This window comes from Mastigoproctus giganteus, chromosome 6 (genome assembly GCF_048544385.1).
Source record: "Mastigoproctus giganteus isolate SK-2022 chromosome 6, ASM4854438v1, whole genome shotgun sequence".
NCBI classification, from domain to species: domain Eukaryota; kingdom Metazoa; phylum Arthropoda; class Arachnida; order Uropygi; family Thelyphonidae; genus Mastigoproctus; species Mastigoproctus giganteus.
The window spans coordinates 64231354-64253128 of record NC_143580.1 but is presented as its reverse complement, the minus strand read 5'-3'; the positions used below and the strand labels follow the sequence as shown (position 1 = coordinate 64253128).

Genomic DNA, 21775 nt, shown 5'->3' with positions numbered 1-21775 from the left:
TTAATGACAGTAATACTGCAATAGGATCTAGAAAATTTGGGAAGATGGGCTGAGAAGTGGCAACTGAAGTTTAACATTGACAAATAAAAAAGTACTGAATATGGGTAGAAATAACCCCAGAGAAACATACCAACTGTGTGGTACTACACTTAGGGGGGTAGAAAATGAAAACGACATAGGAGTAATTGTGCAGTCAGATATGAAGTTTCTGAGCAGTACAGACAGGCTGGCAGAGCAGGTCATGGGGTATTGTCATTGATATACAGGAATTTTGCTAGTAGGGAAAAAAAATGATTATCCCTTTGTATAAGGCAATGGTCAGGCCACACCTTGAGTACTGTGTACAGGTCTGGAGGCCTCATTTTAGGAAGGATGTAGAGTTGCTTGTGCATGTACAGAGAAGGGCAACAAGATTGGTTGGGGGAACAAAGGGTTGCTGTTACCAAGAAATGCTTAAGTTCTGCAAATTGCAGCGGCTGGAGACTAGGCACCTGTGAGGTGATCTGATTGAGGTGAATAAGGACTTGAATGGGTTGTGCATGCTGAATTCTGATGAGATTCTTCCGCTTGCTCAGATTACAAACTTCAAAGTGTAACTGTTGCACAACATTGAGAGGTAGTGCTCTGAAACTTGGTATATCTAGTTAATGTTTTGGCAGAGAATGCAAAACCTTTGGTGTCCGGGCTCAAAACCCTTCACATTTTTTTACAATGCGGCCTAAAACTGGCACCAAAAATTTGCCGCAACAAATTTAAGCAAGACTTTTGAAAGTCATAACTTTGAAATAAAAACCTTTGGTACCTTCTTTGGGCATTCCATTTAACATCTGCATGAATTCAGCCTAACTAAATATGAGTTCTTATACTTGTTTGCTGGCTGAGATATTTTCCTTCAAAGATACTCAAATTTTGAAAGTCAAAATTTGACCTATCTTTAGGGGCAAATATCTTAATGCGGGACACCTTCAATTCTCTTGTTTTTGCCACCAATGGAAAGAGCAGGTTTTAAGCAACAAGAATCATTGATTTTCAGTTTTGTGTCTTGCTACTTAAGGCTTAAAAAATGGCCTTAAATAATTTATACTTTCCACATAATATTTGATGGTGAAGTTTCACATCTCAATAAGGACAGAACTATTGCATTTACAAGAGTGAAATTTTCTGCAATTACTCTGCCCTTTGGTTTAAGGAGAAAGGATATACCGCCAATGCACAAAAACATCTTTTTACAATGGGGTGCAAGTGGCAAGAAAAGAAATTACATGAGTTTCTTTAGTGCAAGTTCCCAAGCCTGAAAAGTGGTCTTTATTCAGGATTCCAAGCATAAAGATGATATTTTATTGGTTTCTAAGCTTGAAAGAAGTTATAACTACAACAAAATTTATTTAAAACACAATACAATTTGTAATAAGCAAGTGAGTGTGAAGATATTGAATCACTGCTTCATAATGGACTGGAATTTTTCACTAATGGTTGATATTACTACTTCAGGCAAGCTATATTGTCATCCCATTGTTGTTGTTTTTGGAGCTGGAAGATTGGCAATAATTTGTTGTTCAGGAATCCAGCAGACATCTTGTCTAGCAGGTCAGTGAAATGATCGAGCTGCTCCTTGAGGATGCATGAAATTTACGAATACATCATCATGTTCTTCAAATGAAATTTCACAAATATTTCCAATCACCAATTATTGTCATAAATACAGGCAATGTAATGGCCAGGTTATAAATTAACAATTGGCACATATTGAATATTGGTTTCACTAATTTGATCTACATGAGCTACAAATGATGATGGTGTGTCATTTGATACTCTGCAAACACAAATCTGTCTTGCAAAAATAAGAATGAAGTGATTATTTTCTCTTGTTCCAGCAATAGTATGACTGTCTATGAATCTTTTCTCTTGAAATGGCCTTACTTGCTCAATTTCCTCTTTAGAAACAAAACAGAATTTTATTCCAGTCACATGCCTGTCACAAAATTCAAACGTTTCTTGGTGTCAGGATTTGGTTTTCAGTTGGGCGTTGGAGACTTGCACATGCTGCCAATCATTTTATTGTTCCACCAATTCCATCACATGGTGACCAGCCATGGCTAATGCCAAAGAAATTCCATTCAGAACTGATGTCAAAATCGTTCTGTTGTGACACAAGTTAATAGAATCCTTTAAATTCTTGTATTGAACTGCAGAACCACCGATGAAGTAGTAAATGTGCCTGATTTGTCATGAAACTCTTCAAATATTCAATTAAGTTGGTTAGAAAAATATGCACTGCAATTGTATCATGTCGAAGGCAGTCACTGATTATGCAGAAACATTCTGAAGTTCAACAGCCTTGTAATAATCTTCACAACAAATGAATAATTTTCTGCAAAATCCATCAAGATGACCAATTCTCTTGTCATTAGGTTTTCCTTTGTTGACTTCAAATGGTAGCTTTTATGTTTAGCAATGTAGTGATGACAGGAAAAGTTAAATATCTTTGTACTCAACTCTTCAATAAAATCTTTTGTTGTTAATTGCTTTGTGTCCAGTGTATCTCTTGTCAATGAGTATTCATTGCTTGAATTCAATATCTTCTGGTTCATTATTTTCAAAAATATTCTCTAGAAACTTTTTTAATTCATCTATTCCTGGACATTTTTCACGCTGATTAAGCACACAATCCTTTGACTCCAAATCACAGACTGTTTTACCATTGAGAATCTTGTAATTACTTTCAACAGGACTTGCTGCTAGCATTAACTTGACATTTTGATGGATTGTGCATACACATACAGAATGTGTTCCTGGATCTCACAAAATAACAATACGGCATATAAAACTACTTGATGTTTAGGCTTAATTTTAAGGCTTTAAGTGCAAAGACACAAAACAGATACCATGATCCTTGTAGCTGATCCATGATAAACCATGATCCTTGTAGCTGAAACTCTGCTCTTTGTGGGGGTGGCAAAACGAGAGAACTGAAAGTGTCCTACATTAAGATATTTGCTCCTTAAAACAGTTCAAATTTGACTTTCAAATTTTGAGTCAATCTTTGAAGGAAAATATCTCAGCCAGAAAACAAGTATAAGAGCTCATATTTAGTTAGGCTGAATTCATGCAGTTGGTAAGTGGAATATCCAAAGAAGAAGGTACCAAAGATTTTTATTTCAAAGTTATGACTATCAAAAGTCTTGCTTAAATTTGTTGCGAGAAATTTTTGGAGCCAGTTTTAGACTGCATGGCAAAAAATGAAGGTTTTTGAGCTTGGACACCAAATGTTTTGCATTCTCTGCCAAAAGGTAACTAGGTATACCAAGTTTCAGAGCACTACCTCTCACCGTTGTGCAACACTAACACTTAAAACTCTGAAAATTTTTTGTGATTTATTCCACATAACACAAGTGACCTCCACAAAAAAAGGTGCTGGTGCTGGTGCCTCAAGCATAGTATATTTTGAACAGCTTCATTTGAAACCTGTTTAAACATCCACACCAAGGTTCGACAAAATTGAAGATGGTCGAGCAGGGACCCCTAGGCCACTTGACATGGAATGACCCGAAAGACAGTTGTAGAATATATGTGCAGAAATTTGCCTTTAGCCAGCGGGTGGTTAATTGCTGCAACAAACTTCCATTTTTCGCCGTGGATGTTGATAGCTTAAATCAATTCAAGGAGGAACTGGACAAACTTTTAGAGAGAATGGATGTGCGAAATTATTTTTTTATTATTATTATTTTTTTTTTGGCCGATGCTACATAAGTTCATACGCTTGCTTTCTTGCATCACATGCCTCCATTACTACATAATAAGCAACCACTCTTATACAAGGCCTGGGATAAATATTAATCAATTTAAATATCGACACTAGGAATAAAGGTAAAATGGAACTGGAGCATATGGCAAATTATTATTATAGTGACATTTTAATTTAAAAAAAAAAATTACATAAAGAATTTTTAAGGATTTTGAAAATTTTAGGAAAACATATTTTTAAAGAAGTATACATCCAACCAGAGAAGTCCAGCTTTAGTGTGTGTGACATTTTTATTTTTTAAAAAAATTATATAAAGAATTAAGGATTTTGAAAATTTTAGAAAAACACTTTTAAAGAAGTACTGTATATATCCAGCCAGAGAAGCCAGCTTTAGTGTGTGTGTGTGTGATATAAACAATGGTAAAAAAAAAAAAAAAAAGAAATATAGAAAAGAGAAAATGAAAAAATTATGGTATATATATAAAATTATACATAAATGCACAAATAAAAAAAATAAATATACTGTCATATGCTGCACAACCCTGATGTCATTATCTGAAGTCAACCACCAGCACTGAATGAAAAGATGACAATACAGAGCCAATATATTTAATGTAAAGCACATGCAAGAACAAAGCACAATTAAATGATATTAATTTTTAATTATTATTTAATGATAATTACTATTATTTTTTTCTAAATTATAAAATATTTATTTTTATTAATAATAATTTAAAAATGAATTAATATTTTTTAATTATGCTTTGCCCGACCAGGCCAGCCAGGTGGGTAAAGTGCATGCCTGGCAACCCAAAGGTCTCGGGTTCGAATCCCGCCTCATGCTTGGATCAGAGTAAAATGCAAAAACTTTGGGAGGTGTATTATGGCCATAGAAGACAACTAACAAAAAAAAAAAAAAAAAATTATGTTTTGCTCTGGCATTTGTTTTTATTTTAAAACTGTTTGCATATTTGTCTCATATAATATACAAAATTTTTGGTACATATTCTTTCCACATTATTCTCTCTCTCCCCTCCTCCTTCCTCACTTTTTTTTTTTCCTAACTAAATTTTGTTGCATTTGCTTTTTTCAGTGCATTTCCATCTTATTGTCTTACTTTTAATTTAACTTATGTTATTTATATATATAAGCTAAATTAAAATAGAATATTGACAGCAGCATGGCAAACCAGTAGAGCGAAAATGAACTGAACCAAATAAAATAACAATAACAGAAAAATATGGGGGGGAGGGGGGGTTAAAGAAGAAAAGGGAATTGTTTAAACCAACACTCTTAAAATAATTTAGAAATTAAGCCAATTAAGAGAAATTTGGCAGCGCCCCCTAGATGGCACCCGTTTCCAAATTATATGAAATCTCACTAAGGTGGAAACATAAACTAACAACATTACATGACCAAATAAACTGAAAATTAATAAAATAAAATAGACTGACCATTATGCCCCATCTCAACAGAGGACCATGAGGCCAATAATAGTCGGGGAATCACTGCATTTCGAACGCTAAACAAATCCATGCAACGATAAAGTCAGGGAATCACTGCGTTCGAAATGCAGTGATTCCCTGAATATTATATTGGCCTCGTGGTCCTCTGTCAAGATGGGGCATAATGGTCAGTTATTTTATTTTATTAATTTTCAGTTTATTTAATCATGTAATGTTGTTAATGCTGTGGAACCAAAACAGGAATTTAAAAGTTCACTGCATTTTTTTACATTTGGGTACTTTTCTCGGCAAACATATTTCCAAAAGTCTTTTTCTAATGATCTGGCTTTTAGGAAGGTATCATTTTGCAATGTAATAATTTCATTTTCAAGTAATATTTTCTCCATGTGAAAAATCGCAGTGATTTTTTTCTGTAATTTGTTTCGTATCTAAGTGAACATTAAATGGATAAGAAATATATTGAACAATATTTTCAATTGTTTTAAAATCACTGATTCTGGTTTCAAAATCGTCCACAACATTCTCAATTTCAGAAACATATTTCTCACTATTAAATTCAAAAACAGGATATTTTTGCAAATGAACTTGCACAATAGTCGAATTTTTTTTTTTTTTGAGACCTTAGCCATTGCCAAAAATTTATATATATATATGCAGAAATACTACTAATCATGTCACCCACATTTTTATTTTTTCCTTGTAATTCCAAATTCAGATCACTTAATTTACTGGTAAAATCTGCCTAAAAGGCCAGATGACACAACCACTCCGTATCTTGTAGCTGCTGATAATCATCACCTCTTTCATCAACAAATTTTTTAATTTCGTTCAGCAAATTTCGAAATCTCGGTAGAAACTTACTGCAACTCAACCACCTCACATCTGTGTGTAATATCAAATCTGGTTCTTTTTCATCGAGTTGCATTTTGAAAAGTCTCCTTTGAAGAGATTGTCCTCTGATGGAATTCACGATTTCGAAAGTGATGTCCATAACACTTAGTAACAACCCAGCCAACCTTTGGCTGGCTGGGTTGTTAATGACAGTAATGGCAGTGTGCTACTACAACAGGATCTAGAAAATTTGGGAAGATGGCGCCTGAAGTTTAACATTGACAAATGCAAAGTACTGCATATGGGTAGAAGTAACCCCAGAGGAACGTACCACCTGTGTGGTACTGCACTTAAGGTGGTAGAAAATGAAAGAGACTTGGGAATAATTGTGCAGTCAGATATGAAGTTTTCTGAGCAAGGCAGATAGGCTGCAAGAGCAGGTCATGGGGATTTTGTCAATAATATATAGGAATTTGGCTAGCAGGGAAAAGGAGGCAATTGTCCCTTTGTATAAGGCAATGGTCAGGCCATACCTTGAGTACTGCGTACAGGTCTGGAGGCCTCATTTTAGGAAGAATGTAGATTTTCTTGTGTGTGCACAGAGAAGGGCAACAAGATTGGTGAAGGGAATGAAAGGATCCTCTTACCAAGAGAGAGACTTAAGTTCTGCAAATTGCAGCGGCTTGAGACTAGGTACCTGGAAGGTGATCTGATTGAGGTGTATAAGGCCTTGAATGGGTTGAGCACGCTGAATTCTGATGGGATTCTTCCACTTGTTCAGATTACGAACTTAAGGGGGCATAAATTCAAATTGAGGAAAGACAGCTGTAGAATTGATGTGCAGAAATTTGCCTTTAGCCAGCGGGTGGTTAATTGCTAGAACAAACTTCCATCTTTCGTTGTGGAAATTGATAGGTTAAATAAATTTAAGGAGGAACTGGACAAACATTTAGAGGGAATGGTTGTGTGAATTTTTTTTTTTTTAGGCTGATGCTACATAAGCTTTCTTCTTTGCATCACATGCCCCAATTACTATTACTATGTTCCAGCATATGTGTTATAAATTTATATAGTTCCTACACATGTATTATAATAATGTATATATTGATTTTTTTTAAAACAATCCCCCCCCCATTTGCTATGGGGATTTCTATTGTGGGGATTTCAGAGACGTGGTGTCACACAGGTATAAGGAATGAAGAACTGGAATTTGGGGAGTACAATATCTACAGAAAGGATAGACAGGGTAGGAAGGGAGGAGGGTTTATGCTATTAGTTAAGAAATGCATAAAATCCAAGGAAATGAAGCCAGTCGACATCGCTGGACACTGCAGTGTTGAGTCAGTTTGGTGTGACATAAGCACTGGGAGATCAAAATTGAGAGTAGGAGTGTGTTATAGGCCTAATGACTCTGATGAGTATAATAAGAAACTGTACGGGGAAATAGAGTGGGCCAGTAAATCAGAGAGTCTTAAAATGGGGGATTTTAATTTCCCAGATATTGACTGGAATTTGGGGGCTGGTCACTCATACACTAGCAAGGCTTTTGTGGATTTATTGGATGATTGTTTTTTACATCAGCATGTTCGGGAGGCAATAGAGAGAGTAATAATCTTGATTTGATTATCAGTAGTGATTCTTCATGCATTAAGAATCTGCAGGTAAATGAACCACTAGGTGGCAGTGATCACAGTGTGCTGAAGTGGGATTTACTCAAAGAGGTAACTACCATTAGGGGTAAAGGGAAGGGTTATTGCTTTCGTAAAGGTGACTACGATGGACTGAGACAGTATTTAAATTCTATACAGTGGGACCAACTGATGATGTTACCAACAGCAAATTCAAAATAGGAAGCATTCAAAGAACTTATCTTGGAAGCTGCTAGGCTTTACATACCAACTAAGAAATATTGTTCAAGGTTTAGGCCTAAGTGGATGTCAGATGAACTAATGAGACATATGGCAGAGAAGAAAAATGCATGGGATACATACAAATTAACACGTGACACAGAAGCCTATGATAGATACAAGTTGATCTGTAACCAAGTTACAAAGGAGGTTAGGCAGGCGAAGGCAGATTACGAGAAACCTTTGGCAAGGGATGCAAAGAAAAACAGCCAAGAGTTCTTTACTTATGTAAACTCTAGAAGGAAGGGGATGAATCAGATTGGTCCACTTGATATTGATAGGTCAACTGTTGATGATCCTGCTCAGATAGCTAACAAACTGAATGAATATTTTGCATCGACATTCACACATGAGGAGTTATTCAGCGAGGGGAATGCCAGAGGTGTATTCAACTCTGGCAGTAAGCTAGAGAATCTTGTAATAACTGAGAGTAAAGTGGAGGAGAAATTGTTGAAGATAAATACAACAAAGGCACCTGGGGTGGATGGGATCTATCCAGTTATATTAAAGGAGACAGCAAAGGAAGTAAGCAAACCCTTAGCCATAATTATGAGAGATTCCTTGGACTCAGGGGAAGTACCCATGGACTGGAGATGTGCAAATGTAACCCCAATTCACAAAGGAGGATCAAAGGGCGACACAAATAATTATAGACCTGTTAGTTTAACTTATGTTCCAGGAAAATTAATGGAGGCACTGGTTAAAGAAGCACTGCAGGATCATCTAGACAAGACTTCAGTCATAGCTCAGACACAGCATGGTTTTGTTAAGGGGAAGTCTTGCCTGACCAATTTGACTGGATACTATGACGCAGTCACAAAAGAACTGGAGGCAGGGAATAACTTTGATATTATATACTTGGATCTTAGAAAGGCTTTTGATACTGTTGCACATGGAAGACTGCTGCACAAATTAGAGCAGTGTGGCATTGGAGGCAAATTGCTGCTGTGGATAAAGGGGTGGTTGAGGGGGAGAAGACGGAGATTGGTAATCAATGGACACTGCTCATCGTGGACTAATGTTATTAGTGGAGTCCCTCAGGGTTCAGTATTGTTTTCTGTATTTATAAATGATATCGATGATGGTATATCAAGCTTAATGTCCAAGTTTGCCGACAATACGAAGGTTGGCAGGGTTGTCGAGGACACTACTGACACTATGCTACTGCAACAAGATCTGGAAAGGTTGAGCAGATAGGCTTCGAGGTGGCAAAGGAAGTTTAACATTGACAAATGTAAAGTACTACATATGGGAAACAGCAACCCCAGAGCAACGTATGAACTCTGTGGTACTACACTGACAGTGGTAGAGAATGAAAGGGACCTGGGGGTGGTTGTGCAGGCTGATATGAAGTTCTCTGAGCAGTGCAGACGGGCTGCAAGAGTAGCTCATGGTGTATTTATCAATGATATATAGGAATTTTCTAGCAGGGATAAGGAGGTGATTATTCCATTGTATAAGGCAATGGTCAGACCACACCTAGAGTACTGTATACAGGTCTGGAGGCCTCATTTCAAGAAGGATGCAGAGATGCCGGAACGAGTACAGAGAAGGGCAACAAGATTAGTGAATGGAACAAAGGGGTGCTCTTACGAAGATAGGCTTAAGTTTTGCAAATTACAGTGTCTGGAGACTAGGCACCGGCGAGGTGATCTGATAGAGGGGTATAAAGCCTCGAATGGTTTGAGCATGCTCAATGCTGATGGGACTCTTCCTCTTGCTCAGAATAATCACCTGAGAGGGCATAAATTCAAATTGAGAAAAGACAGATGTAGGATAGACGTGAGGAAATTTGCCTTTAGCCAGCGGGTGGTTGGTTGGTGGAATAAACTTCCATCCCTTGTTGTGGAAGTTGATAGCCTAAATAAGTTTAAGGCTCAGCTGGGCAGGGATTTCGAACGAACAGAGGGGTGAAGTGGAAGTGGTTATTTTTTATTTATTTATTATTTTTGTATTTATTTATTTTATTTTTGTTTTTTTATTTTTTTATTTTATATATATATATTTTGTTTGGCTGATGCTGCATAAGCTTGCTTTCTTGCATCAAATGCCTGTACTAATGCTATACAAATATAGGTATCGATTTACGCGATAGTTTTGTAGATAAAATAATGAAAATCAGGGGAACTGTGTATATACACACATACGTTCTGATGGTTCTCCTAAATTACAGAATTCTTTGTGGTGCTTCCCTGTTTACTAAAAGTTGCTAAACACTATTCTAGGTTATTCTATAGGTGTGGCACTATATTAAACCATGTTTAGAAGACAAGTAATCTCGCATATTAATATTTTGGCGCAGGCACCGCCAATAGATTCCATTCTTCATTCTCCATGTTTCCAAAGGCTTTAAAGTTTATTTATAAATATTTTTAAATTTGTGTGTATAATCTTTGTTACGATTATTGCAATATCCTTATATGTTAAAATGCTTGGCAACGCAAAGGACACTAAAAACACAAGGAAAACCTAACAAACAGGAAGCCTTTCCGGGAGATTGCCAGGATCTTGCAAAACGTTAATTTTATCAAATAAAAATGATAAAAGCGAATATATATATTTCAGCGAACAATATAATTTTTAATAAAGTTCTAAATCTGCTCAGCTGGTTAAGCCTAAAAACGTGGGCAGAGATCAAACATGGCAATCACAGGAAATGAGGTGCTACCAAAGACTTTCCATAGCACGACTAATAATAAACATAAATAATACTGGATTCCAGAAACATACCATTCTGGGTCCTCACAGCCGTTCCAGAAGACCGAACACCACCAACACTTAAAACACTAGCAACCGACATTGTCTGTCAAATTCGAGCACATAAACACGCACAGAGAGCAGCACTACCGTGTAAGCGGAGAGAAAGAAGCAGCTCCGTCTTGAGGAAGATAATGATAAACATTTATCCGATGGTCCATAAATGTAAATAAATAAACAACAAATGCAACGAAAACTACTACTAATCCGAATTCAGCAAACAACGAAATATATTACCACTATGCGTATATACTAACCGATAGCTATCTGCATTACAAATAACTTACAGATTTCATATGCAATAAGGGTACATTTGAGAGGGTCTCATATCTGGTGAGTATGGGCTTGGCACACCCAGGGTCCTGAGCTGGATATCATCATTCTTCTTTTTTTTGGTGATTGCTTCCTACGTCTGACTCTCTCTCTCTCTCTCTCTCTCTCTCTCTCTCTCTCAGGGTAACGCATTTTTTTTTTTTTTTTGGCTGGTGCGGCATCAGCCTCAGGCTTCCTTACAATATTAAGGCTAATAATAATAATAATAATAATAATAATAAATAAAGTTTATTTATTATTATTATTATTACTACCTGGCCACGATGACCGGGATGGTCGTTATTTGTTGCATATGCCACATCTCTTTGATCTCCTGTATTAGGTTCGTGTACTTCCTGATTTTTTCCCCTTGGGTTTTCTGCAGGTTACCAGTGTTGGGTACCTCTATGTCAATCAGATAGGTAGCCTTTTCCTTCTTGTCCAGAAGCGTTATGTCCGGTTTGTTGTGCGGGACTGCCCTATCCGTTATTATGGCCAGGTCCCAAACAGCTTGTGAGTTGGGACCACTAGTACTGCGTGGAGTTCGTACTTTTAGTACGAACACCTGGCATTTATTATCCTTTCTTCGATCACCTGGTATTTATTATCCTTATTATTATTATCTCGTATTATTTCTCCCTGATTGGGCGTTCCACCTCTTGACGGGTATTGCTACCAAGTACACACGGTGGTTGTTATTATGTCTGATGTTACTGTTGGTCGAGGAACTCTCTAACAATCCTACAGCTGTTCAGATTGCGAATTACTAGAGTTCCTTGTAGGTGTTCCTTGGGAGACCCATTGATGTTAGGCTGTTATATAGGGTCTTTGGCACCATGTCTGTGGTTGACATGATGATCGGATTGGTCGTTATTGCATATGCCACATCTCTTTGATCTCCTGTCTTAGGTTAGGTTTGTGTACTTCCTGATTTTACGCCCATGGGTTTTCTACAGGTTGCCAGTGTTGGGTACAGCTATGTCAATCAGATAGGTAGTCTTTTCCTTCTTGTCCACAAGGGTTATGTCTGGTCTGTTGGGCGGGATTGTCCTATCCGTTATTATGGCGCTGTCCCAGTACAGATTGCGGGCTGGGGTCTCTAGTACTGCCTGGGGTTCGTACGTCTAGTACGGTACACTTTTCCGACCAAATGGTATTTCCTTGCTAGCTTCTGATGTATTATCCTTGGTACCTGGTCTTGTCGATGAATGTACTAGGACTGGGTGATCACCTTGCACCCCACGGTGATGTGTTGGATCGTTTCTGAGGGCAGGTGGCATAGTCGACATGTATCATCGGACAGTCCGGGCTCCTTGGCGATGTATTTTCTTTAATTTCTGGTGTTGATTACCTGGTCATTGATGGTGAGCATTATTCCTTCAGTCTCGGGAAAGAGCGTCTCGCTCGTGAGCCATGCATTGGAAGCAGTTTTATCTATGTGATTTTGATGGAGATCATTGTAATGTGTGCCATGGAGTGTCTTCTCTGCCCATCTTTCTAGCTTCGTTTCTACCTCGTGGATGGGGGGAGGGGATTCCTCGCTTAGAGTGGGGTATACCGCTTGCCTATCTTCCTTATGGCCTGGTGGAGTGCTGCTGTGTGTTTCTGGAAGTAATCCTTCAGGTTAACGATCGCTTTCTTCTGTTGCTCAAAGAGGTCTATCAGGCCCTTTCGTCCTCTTTCCCGGGCAATTGTCAGTCTCTCCACGGCACATTTCGTGTGGTGTTGGCGGCCAACACGTACAGGGCGATAATACATACCAAATGACTGGAACGATTCCCGGATATTCAGGTCACCGAACAGCGAGTAGCGGACCATAGACGGACCATCCTCACGAAGAACCTGATAGCTCCTGCAATATTGGAAAAAATCAAGCAGGACGTGACGATCAACTACAAAAGTTAAAGAATACGAAACCACAGGGGAACGAACATACAACCACCGAACCAGAGGCAGAAGAGCAAGAGGAAATACAACCCTCAGCAACTGCAGTGGAAAGAGACAAGGTAATGATATCCAGAATAGTGGACGAGTGCAAGAAGGCCCTAACAGAAATCGAAGGAATGGACCCTACAAAGACTCGTGTAATACCGAAGCAAAGGCCAAATAGAACCTTATGGAGGGTCACAGACGACCTGAATCGGCAGATAATTCCGCATTACCTCGACAGCAAAGGTGCAACACTGGAGACCATCCACACGGCCGTGTATTGTGCTGCGGTAGCAGCCACGAGGATTAACGGGAGAGAAGCGAGAGACCAGCAGTAGCAGAAGAACCGAAAACAGAAGGAACCACCAGCTTGGGAAAGAAGACTTCAGCAGAAGATAGAAGAATTAAGAGCCAAGATAGGCCAATTGACCCGGTACCAACGGAGCAATAGGAGTAAGAAATTAATGGGAAAAGTGAAAGCATCCTCAAGAGAGACAGCGTCCAGAGCAAACATGAGACAAAAATTTTTCTCATGTTTGAGATAAACGTGAGACAGAGAATAGGAGACTACTTGGACACATTGAAGCAGAACCTCCTTGCATTCAGCAAGAGAAAACGCCGATACAAAAAGAGCTCCCAGAGAAAAATAAAAAACCGAATCTTCAAAGAAGACCAAAGAGGCTTCTACAGGAATCTCGGAGAAGGCGGGAAAGAAGGGAACGGATCACCCGAGAAGAAGACGATTGAGGAGTTCTGGAGAAACATATAGGGCAGGGAAGTAAGACATAACAGCCGAGCGCCCTGGATAGAACTAGAACGCAATAAAATCAAGTACGTACAAGAAATAGGAGGGTGGGAGATTCGGGAAGAAGAAGAAGTAAAACAGACTATCAAGAACTCTCACAACTGGCGAACTCCAGGAATAGATAACGTCCACAACTACTGTTAGAAGAAGCTCACTTGCACACACAAGCACCTGGCAGAGCAGTTCACCCGAATGATAGGGCACCCAGAGACAATCCCAAAGTTTCTCGCTCAAGGAATCACATATCTGAAGCCTAAAGATGAAGATACAAGAAACTTAGCGAAATATAGGCCAATCAACTGCCTCCCAACAATGTACAAGATCATGATCAGCTGCATAACCAGGAAGATATCAGACCACAAGGGTCGAACAGCAGAAAGGATGCAAGCGGCTGAGTAAAGGATGCAAGATACAATTAACCATAGATGCCGCGGTTATGGATCAAACCTAAAGAAGCGCTGCAAAATGTATACAGACTACATCGATTACCGCAAGGCCTTCGACTCCGTGCCTCATAGCTGGCTAATAGAGACGCTGAACATCTACAAGGTCAGTCCGATAGTGACAAACTTACTAGGAGAAACGATGGCGAAAAGGAGTACCACAATTAAGATCGAAAACATTACAACCAGGCGAATCCCAATCAGGAGACGAATCTTTCAGGGAGATGCCCTCAGGCTGGCACATAACCTGCATATGCTAAATAAACCCAGTACCTTCTTCACAATAAATGGTGAGCTTAACATTGACTTGACTCACACAACGGCAAACATCACTAACAAAATATCAAAGTGGGCTGTGATTGAGGATCTAACATGTAGCGATCACCGTGCAATATCATTTAAACTAACCACAAATTTATATAATCGGAGGTTACCTCCTCAGGACTTGAGAATATTTGCTATAAAGTATATAAAATGGCCACTGTTCTCGGAATCAGTTAAACATGACATCTGTGATGAAATTTTAGATTCATTTTATCAGCTTAATGCCGAAGAACAAGCCTTCTATAACCAAACTGCCTTACTATGAGCAACTGAATGCTCGACTAAGAGAATAGCTCCAAAAAAAGCATCTATTCCCTGATGGAATCCCCATCTAACGGTTTTAAGAAGCCGTGTTCACAGGGCAAGGAAACTCTATCAACGACGACGCTCCTGGCCTCCTAATGAAGTACAAAGACTCAGAAATGAATATAGAACTATAAAACATCAGTATAATCTCGAAATCTCAAAGCAAAAAATCGCTACCTGGCAGTCTTTCGTCTCCACTGTGGGCAACTCGAACACATGGGGGGACTACTCTATAAACATAGCAGAGATACAGTGCCAACATATATATTTACAACTCCATTGCGACCAATAACTCTGAAACCACGACTTGCCATGATACTGTCACAATGATTCTGGATAAACTTTTCCCTCAGGATGATCAGTCAACAGACTCTCCCACTCAATCCATAACAAGAACCCTCAATCTTCAACATTCCTCCGCTCTGGGTACTGACCTGTTTACTCAACAAGGGCTTCAAACAGCTTTAAATAAAATCAGTGTCCAAAAATGTCCTGGACCGGACTTGCTGGAGAATACTGACATTAAGAAGTTCGGAGAAACTTATCCTAACATCCTGTTAAATCTCTTCAACAAATGTTTTCTCTGTATTACTTTCCCCCATCTCTGGAAGAATGCACTAGTCAAACTACTAAGAAAACCCAAAAAGCTCCCATCAGACCCCGGAGCCTTCCGTCCCATTTCTCTCCTACCAAATTTCGGAAAACTCTACGAACGACTACTCGCCCCAAGAATCTATGATCTTTTCCAAGCTCAGGATATCTTTTCACCTCACCAGTATGGATTTGTCGAGTGAAAGTCTTGTGAAGATGCACTTCTTGCGATAAAAAATTACATCCAGAATTCCACATCAAAATATGAAATGGCCACCTTCACAGACTTTGAAGGTGCTTTTGACTCCCTTTGGGGGGAGAGTGCCCTCGCAAGCCTCCGGACAATCTTATGCTCCTCTCAGTTGTACCAAGCTATCCGAGCCTACTTTGATCACAGATCTATACAGGTTATTTCAAAAACCTGCAGCATAACATAAGCTCTGAATAGAGGATGTTCCCAGGGCTGTGTTTTGGGGCCGCTCTTCTGGAACATTACACTAAATAGATGGCTAACCAGACAGTTCGATTTCGCTACACCATTCGCATATGCTGATGACCTTGTCATTGGCGTCTCTGGCAACAAATTCAAGAAAGAGTTTCTCTGGTCTTAAAGGATCTCATTAAATGGGCAACTGCCAAGAAACTTAAAATATCTCCATCGAAAACCCGGCTCATGATCTTTAAAGGTGAACTAAATATCCATTGTCCTCCTATCTTGAAAATAGCTAACAAGGAAATACCATATGTCAAGCACTTAAAACATCTTGGTGTGATCATTGATGACAAGCTCAAGTTTACTCTCCACATAAACCACCTAAAAGATAAAATCAAGGAATTTATTATCGCTGTTGTTCGGATTACGAGAAGCGACTGGGGGCTTGGACGCAGAGTTCTTCTCTTATATTATAAGGCCATAGCGGATTAAGATCGATTGAGGCCCCGGGCGCAGAAGAAAATATTGGGCCTCTTAAAAAAAAGAGAGAGACAGGGAAAATGAAAATACATGTTAACCATTTTTTTAAATAAATAAAAAATATTATGTGCTATTAATGTTGTATTTCCAATAAAATTTGAATATAATATATGTATAATATAATTAATAATAGCATAATAATAATCACAAAGTTTTGAACTAATAGTTGAACATATTAATTCAAGTAATTTAGCATTAGCATTAGCATTAGCATTAGTAGAGGCATTTGATGCAAGAAAGCAAGCTTATGCAGCATCAGCCAAAAAAAAAAAAAAAAGTAACATAAATAAATAAAAATAACCACTTCCACTTCACCCCTCTGTTCGTTCGAAATACCTGTCCAGCTGAGCCTTAAACTTATTTAGGCTATCAACTTCCACGACAAGGGATGGAAGTCTGTTCCACCCACCAACCACCCGCTGGCTAAAGGCAAATTTCCGCACATCTATCCTACATCTGTCTTTCCTCAATTTGAATTTATGCCCTCTCAGGTGATTTTTCTGAGCTAGAGGAAGAATCCCATCAGCATTGAGCATGCTCAAACCATTCAAGGCTTTGTACACTTCTATCAGATCACCCCGCCGGTGCCTAGTTTCCAGACACTGTAATTTGCAAAACGTAAGCCTTTCTTCGTAAGAGAACCCCTTTGTCCCATTCACCAATCTAGTTGCCCTTCTCTGTACTCGTTCCAGCAGCTCTACATCCTTCCTGAAATGAGGCCTCCAGGCCTGTATACAGTACTCTAGGTGTGGCCTGACCATTGCCTTATACAAGGGAATAATCACCTCCTTATCCCTGCTAGAAAAATTCCTATATATCATTGACAATACACCATGAGCTACTCTTGCAGCTCGTCTGCACTGCTCAGAGAACTTCATATCTGCCTGCACCACCACCCCCAGGTCCCTTTCATTCTCTACCACTGTCAGTGTAGTACCACAGAGTTCATACGTTGCTCTGGGGTTGCTGTTTCCCATATGTAGTACTTTACATTTGTCAATGTTAAACTTCATTTGCCACCTCGAAGCCCATCTGCTCAACCTTTCCAAATCCTGTTGCAGCAGCATAGTGTCAGTAGTCCTTGACAACCCTGCCAACCTTCGTATCGTCTGCAAACTTGGACATTAAGCCTGATATACCATCATCAATATCATTTATAAATACAGAAAACAATAAAGGCCCCAATACTGAACCCTGAGGGACTCCACTAATAACATTAGTCCACGATGAGCAGTGTCCATTAATTACCACTCTCTGTCTTCTCCCCCTCAACCACCCCTTTATCCATAGCAGCAACTTGCCTCCAATGCCACACTGCTCCAATTTGTGCAGCAGTCTTCCATGTGCAACAGTATCAAAAGCCTTTCTAAGATCCAAGTATATAATATCAAAGTTATTCCCTGCATCCAGTTCTTTTGTGACTGCATCATAGTATCCAATCAAATTGGTCAGGCAAGACTTCCCCTTAACAAAACCATGCTGTGTCCTAGCTATAACTGAAGTCTTGTCTAGATGATCCTGCAGTGCTTCTTTCACCAGTGCCTCCATTAATTTTCCGGGAACAGAAGTTAAACTCACAGGTCTATAATTACTTGTGTCAGCCTTTGATCCCCCTTTGTGAATTGGGGTCACATTTGCACATCTCCAGTCAATGGGCACCTCCCATGAGTCCAAGGAAGCTCTCATAATTATGGCTAAGGGTTTGCTTACCTCCTTTGCTGCCTCCTTTAATATAACTGGATAGATCCCATCCACCCCAGGTGCCTTTCTTGTGTTTATCTTCAACAATTTCTCCTCCACTTTGCTCTCAGTTATTACAAGATTCTCTAGCTTACTGCTAGAGTTGAATACACCTCTGGCATTCCCCTCGCTGAATAACTCCTCATGTGTGAATGTCGATGCAAAATATTCATTTAGTTTGTTAGCTAACCGAGCAGGGTCATCAACAGTTGACCCATCGGTCTCAAGTGGACCAATCTGATTCATCCCCTTCCTTCTAGAGTTTACATAAGTAAAGTACTCTTTGCTGTTTTTCTTCGCATCCCTTGCCAAGGATCTCTCGTAATCTGCCTTCGCCTGCCTAACCTCCTTTGTAACTTGGTTACAGATCAACTTGTATCTATCATAGGCGTCCGTGTCACGTGTTAATTTGCATGTATCCCATGCATTTTTCTTCTCTGCCATATGCCTCATTAGTTCATCTGACAACCATTTAGGCCTAAACCTTGAACAATATTTCTTAGTTGGTATGTAAAGCCTAGTAGCTTCCACGATAAGTTCTTTGAATGCTTCCCATTTTGAATTTGCTGTTGGCAATATCATCAGTTGATCCCACTGTATAGAATTTAAATACTGTCTCAGTCCATTGTAGTCGCCTTTACGAAAGCAATACCCCTTCCCTTTACCCCTAATGGTAGTTACCTCTTTGAGTAACTCCCACTTCAGCACACTGTGATCACTGCCACCAAGCGGTTCATTTATCTGCAGATTCTTAATGCATGAAGAATCACTACTGATAATCAAATCAAGAGTATTACTCCCTCTAGTTGCCTCCCGAACATGCTGATGTAGAAAACAATCATCCAATAAATCCACAAAAGCCTTGCTACTGTGTGAGTGACCAGCCCCCAAATTCCAGTCAATATCTGGGAAATTAAAATCCCCCATTATAAGACTCTCTGATTTACTGGCCCACTCTATTTCTCCGAACAGTTTCTTATTATACTCATCAGAGTCATTAGGCCTATAGCACACTCCTACTCTCAATTTTGATCTCCCAATGCTTATGTCACACCAAACTGACTCGACACTGCACTGTCCAGCGATGTCGACTGGCTTCACTTCCTTGGATTTTATGTGTTTTTTAACTAATAGCATAACCCCTCCTCCCTTCCTATCCTGTCTATCCTTTCTGTAGACATTGTACTCCCCAAATTCCAGTTCTGCATTTCTTATATCTGTGTGACACCACGTCTCTGAAATCCCCACAATAACTGCCTTTGATGTTTTGAGCAATACCTCAAATTCATCAAATTTATTTACTAAACTCCTAGCATTGGTGTACACACAAGTATACATGCACCTGTTCTTTTTCTTAGCTACCCTAACACAACCCATGTGTTTACTTGTACCCCAATGATTCCCAGCAGTCTCTGAAATATCCTGCATCTTATTTTCCAGGCTGCGGCTCATTCCAATAGAAGCAGTGCAAGAATCACTTTCACCTCTGCCAGTGGCTACTGTTAATCTATTAGTCCTTGTATCCCCCCAATCTAGCAGTTTTCCGACCCACCTAACATTGCCTCGATAGCATCAGCAAACATTCTTGCACCCTTTCTATTTAAGTGTATCCCATCCCTGTAGAAGCAGTCTCTCCTGTTAACAAGTACAGACCAGGCTGAAAAAAATTCTACCCCTTGAGCCCTGCACAATCTTTCCAGGGCCGAATTGATTGACAGGGCTCTCATCATATACTCCCTCCTATCGTGTCTGGGCAGAATTGCAGAATTGCACACTTTCAATTTCAACCCTAATTCACGGCTTTTTTTCATCAGTGACCTGTACTTGTCAAGCAATTCCGCCGGTCTCCTACTCTTAATGTCATTAGTGCCAACGTGTACAACTATATCACCTTTTGTGCCCTTAAAAGATGATATCCGCTCTACAACGTCATCAACTTTTGCCCCTGGCAGACATACCCTGGTCCTATTCCACCTATCCTTTTTACAAAGCATGTTTCCCGTTTCCCTGACAATAGAGTCACCAACAACTACTAGTTCCTTTGGAACCAGCGCATTCTGCCTTGGGGGTTGCCGCTGTGTTCCGCGATGACCAAGTGCAAGCTCTGGCATTGGTGTGGGCAGCTGAGAGCTTGATGGGCCCCTCACTTGTAATCCTTCGAGGGCATCCACCCTATCCTTCAAGCTCTCATATAGGCCCATAACAACGCTGAGTTGTCGCCTTATCTCCTTACACTCCTTGCATCGCACACACACAAAGACATCCCCCATGGCAGTATCATGTCCCATACTTGACTGCTCCGCAAACATCAAGCAAATAGTGCATCTTACAAGGCTGTGATTCAGAGGACAACTGCCCCCCTCAGTTCTCCCCTGGGCCACAGCATTCCCATTAGCTTGAGCCCTTTGCTTTGCTGCTCTGGTTTGAGTCATTGTTGGGGTTTTGCGTGGGCCATTCAGAAGTCGGGGCCCAGGGCGCGCGCCCGGTGCGCCCGCCGTTAAATGCACCTCTGTACAAAATTCATACCTAGTGCAACCTATGCTGCTTCGGTTTGGTGTGACAGAATTAAGAACGTCAAACTGAAATCAAAACTACTCTCCTTGCAAAGATCAGTGATTCCTACAACGCTCCATGCCTGCAGAACTGTCTCAACTGATGCCCTGTAGGTCATAGCTGGAGTATTACCTCTGGACTTGCACATTTTACATCGTGCCTTCTGCTACTTTCAAAAACATCAGACCTCGGTGGAATTCTATGGAATACAGAATGATGTCTTTATAGACACCAAAGCTGAAAAAACCCGGATTTGGTCTGCTTTAACAAAAATTTGGCAAAATCGTTGGAATACAAACCCTAAAGGCAGAACTACATATAAATTTATACCAGATGTCTCATTTACTGCCAACAAGAAAAATTCCCTATGGTTCTCTCCAAACCTCTACACATCAGTTATCATAACTGGACATGGCTCTTTCAACTCCAAACTCTTTCAGTTCAGAATAAGCAATACCGATTCTTGCCTTTGTCTCCAACTGGAAGACTGGAACCACCTGCTTTATCACTGCCCTCTTTAACCTGACCTACGCAAATCCCTGCAAGACTGTATAAACACCTTCTCACCTGGCGTCGAAAAACATCTAGTAGAATCTGCCTCACACCTTAGAATCCTACAACAATTTGCTTCTGATTTATTTGCTAGAAGAAAACTTCTGTTGGCCAATCCTCCTTCAGCTTCACCTCCTACGGTGCCTCCAGCACCCCTAATGATGTCAGCCTCAAGAGCGAGTGGTGTCTTGCAAAGTTAAATGTTGTCACCTTGAATAGCTCTTAGAAGATCACATAGATCCAGTTTTTTTTATTTTATTATTATTAATTTTTTAATAATAATAATAATTTTAAGAATATGGTCAATACAGAACCAGAGGAGGAAGAGCAAGAAGAAATACAAACCACAGCAGCTGAAGTGGAAAGAGATGAGGTCATGATATCCAGAATAGAGCACGAGTGGAAGAAGGCCCTAACAGAATTCGAAGGAATAGATCCCAAAAAGACCAACGTGGTACAGAAGCAGAGGCCCAATAGACCCTTGTGGAGAATCACAGCCCACCTGAATCGGCAAATAATACCACAATACCCATGGGGCAAC

The 21775-nt window shown here is 39.8% G+C and overlaps 1 protein-coding gene across 1 annotated transcript in view; it reads right to left on the bottom strand.

The window, feature by feature from the left end:
* CCT1 (chaperonin containing TCP1 subunit 1) overlaps positions 1–10799 on the bottom strand; it is a 184686-nt gene extending 173887 nt beyond the window's left edge. The window contains exon 1 of the mRNA XM_090375994.1: positions 10680–10799. Coding sequence (XP_090232120.1) covers positions 10680–10749 — 70 coding nt within the window. The 5' untranslated portion in view covers positions 10750–10799. The remainder of the gene's footprint in view (positions 1–10679) is intronic.
* Positions 10800–21775: the final 10976 nt, after the last annotated feature.